The sequence below is a fragment of the Echinococcus granulosus genome, assembly GCF_000524195.1.
Source record: "Echinococcus granulosus chromosome Unknown EG_S00257, whole genome shotgun sequence".
Lineage (NCBI taxonomy): Eukaryota > Metazoa > Platyhelminthes > Cestoda > Cyclophyllidea > Taeniidae > Echinococcus > Echinococcus granulosus.
In genome coordinates, this window is record NW_020170637.1 from 12,514 (window position 1) to 15,004 (window position 2,491).

A 2,491-nucleotide genomic window follows, 5' to 3' on the forward strand; every position below is an offset into this window, starting at 1 on the left:
TTTTAAATGTGCTAGTAATTAATGGCAGCCTTAAGATCAGTAAAGACACAATAAAAGGTGTGAATGGGATCAATGTTCCGTCCCATCCCAAATTCCCTCTCCTTACTCCTCACCTCCACTACAGTAGTCGCATGCGGACTCAGCTCACCTTTGGGTAGTCGTGTGCCTAGTGTGATGGAGTAGGGTGGGTTGGAACGGAATATGCAACAGTCTTTTCCTAATTAAGGCAATGTAGGTGTCATCCACTCACCCGCTCACGTATTCACTCACCAAATGCTCTTTTACTATTAGGCACATTTCAGGTAGTCCTGAGTCCAGCCAGCTTAATGGACCCTGCAAACTGTGGGTGCCACCGCCTGACTCGTCCACGAAGAAAACGCTGCGTACACTGTCAGATTACAAAGAGGCAATTCTTTGCATCTTATAGCAAAATATGTCCTCAAAATTACATCTCATCACCGTCACATCTTATCGGTGAACCAATCGAAGGTGTGGACTCCTACGCTCAAACGTGGCGGGAACTTTTGGCAACACAGTAAGCACGCTTAATCATGTTGCAGTGCGCCGTTGCTATCAAGCAGTTGTTTTAAGTTGTAAGCAACCTTTGTAAGCTTAGCATCGATGGGTGGAAACTAAGTAGGTGAAAAGGTTGAGGACAGTATGGCACCTTAATTACGAAATAGAAAGGGAGAATTCATCTCCATGGAGGAAAAAATTAATTTGTACCGGATACTGATGGGGTATTCTGATCCTTTGGCACCAATTCCGAGTCACTGCGTTCCCTACCTGTCAACGGTGTGATTACCAACCACTTTTGACACTTTGAGGTCATTTAATTTCTACTTTGTGTCAATAAATGTTGATTATTATGCACCTTGTTTCCCGAATCACTTGAATTGTCTCAACCTTAGAAAACTAGGAGTGCATCATAGTCATCCAGGCCTCCATTCCTAATTTCCAAACCATTCTATCAAATTTTCCAACATTTAAATATTGCTTTCCATTGTTTAAATAGAAAGAACAGTTGTGCACCAAAAGACCGTAAATTTTAAACCTTGATTAGAGGGTTGTTTTCAGAATCGAACAACCGGAGGACCATTGCATCATGCGAAAAGTAATGATGTTCAAAATAGAACACTAATTTGGTGGTTGACTATCTAAAGCCAAAGGTTTGACCAGCAAGTCTAAACAGGGAATTGGTAATCATCTACCACACGACACGAGTCTGCCCACGCTAAATATTCTTTCATTTTGAAAAGTTGTAGCAATATTTATTAATCCAATAAAAGAAATTTATTTCGGTATAAAAGTCCACATTCGTTATTGCAGCTCAGGCAAAAGCAGGTCTTATTAACAATTCAGAGCCTCATTTCGACAGCATGAATCGTCCTGGGATGCATGGAAGTGATAAAGTGAGCAATTTTGCATCGTTGCCAGTTGCTAAGGGTGCGCCAAACTTAATGCCTTTGATGGAACTTCCTGCTTTCTAATTGTTGAATAATTGTGGTCCTCCTACCAGAGCGCAATGGCAGAAGCCGCCGTATCCAGCAATCCTGCCGCCCTCAAATCGCTATTTCAATAGGGTTTTAATTCACCCTCCTCGCTTTTACTACTTGTGCCCACACTTCTGTCTTTCAAAAGTAAGCAGGAGAGAACTAAAATCATCCGTATTTTGGACGTACTTGAAGGTAGACAAATACCACAAATCGTTTTAGTTTTCAGTAGTTATTCCACATCCTTCGCCAACTTGTCTCGCAGAATAGCTAAATGATAAATGCAGTGTATTGCAGAGGCAACAAGTCTCAGGGTCAGTCTGTTCTTGTCAACTTCCTCATTGAAAGGAAAAATAAGAAAATTTCGACCAATGGGGAAGTGCATAACTGCCGTATTTATTTTGTATGTATGCTCTACCTTTTCTGTCTGCATAATAGATTAATCCGGATGTGACTCCATGTAAAGGACACCACGTGTTGTTCTGATGGGGCAATATGTGCCATCCTCAGGCACGGTGCATCTGTTACTGTCACCGATGCATATGACAACACGGCACTTCAATCAGAGCCTAAGGTAGACAGCATAAACTGTGTACGTCTGATTGTGCAGCATAGAATCCTCGTGGATGCCGTCAATTACCCTAACAAGCTGCCCCTAATGAATGCCATGTTCTTCCAGCACATTGATGTGGTGAGATATCTGATCTGGAAAGATGCCTCCACGACACCCGAATTGTGCTGTGATAGTGGATCGGCCCTTACCCTCGCATCTTACACGGCATGTAGCTAGTGTGGGGTTTTGGACTACCTTGCTCAGTTTAACCTTTACTTGTGACAGTTTTACTCACAGCAGATGTCACATGATATTGTCACCGCAGTGATCATGCACTGCATAACACGAGGCAGATAAACATGTGGCTATTGCTAGGTCGAATGTCACCACTAGTCACTTTCGCATAGATGTAATATCTCTACATAGATGGCTTCATTAGTCGAAC

At 42.4% G+C, this 2,491-nt stretch overlaps 1 protein-coding gene across 1 annotated transcript; it reads left to right on the top strand. All coding sequences in view use genetic code 11, as the record gives it.

The window, feature by feature from the left end:
• Positions 1-326: 326 nt before the first annotated feature.
• EGR_10714 (hypothetical protein) lies at positions 327-2,283 on the top strand (the record flags this gene model as incomplete). The annotated part of the gene is made up of 2 exons (XM_024499963.1): positions 327-535; positions 2,004-2,283. 2 exons carry the CDS (start codon positions 327-329, stop codon positions 2,281-2,283), a joined length of 489 nt encoding a protein of 162 aa, XP_024345623.1.
• Between the last annotated feature and the right edge of the window lie 208 nt (positions 2,284-2,491).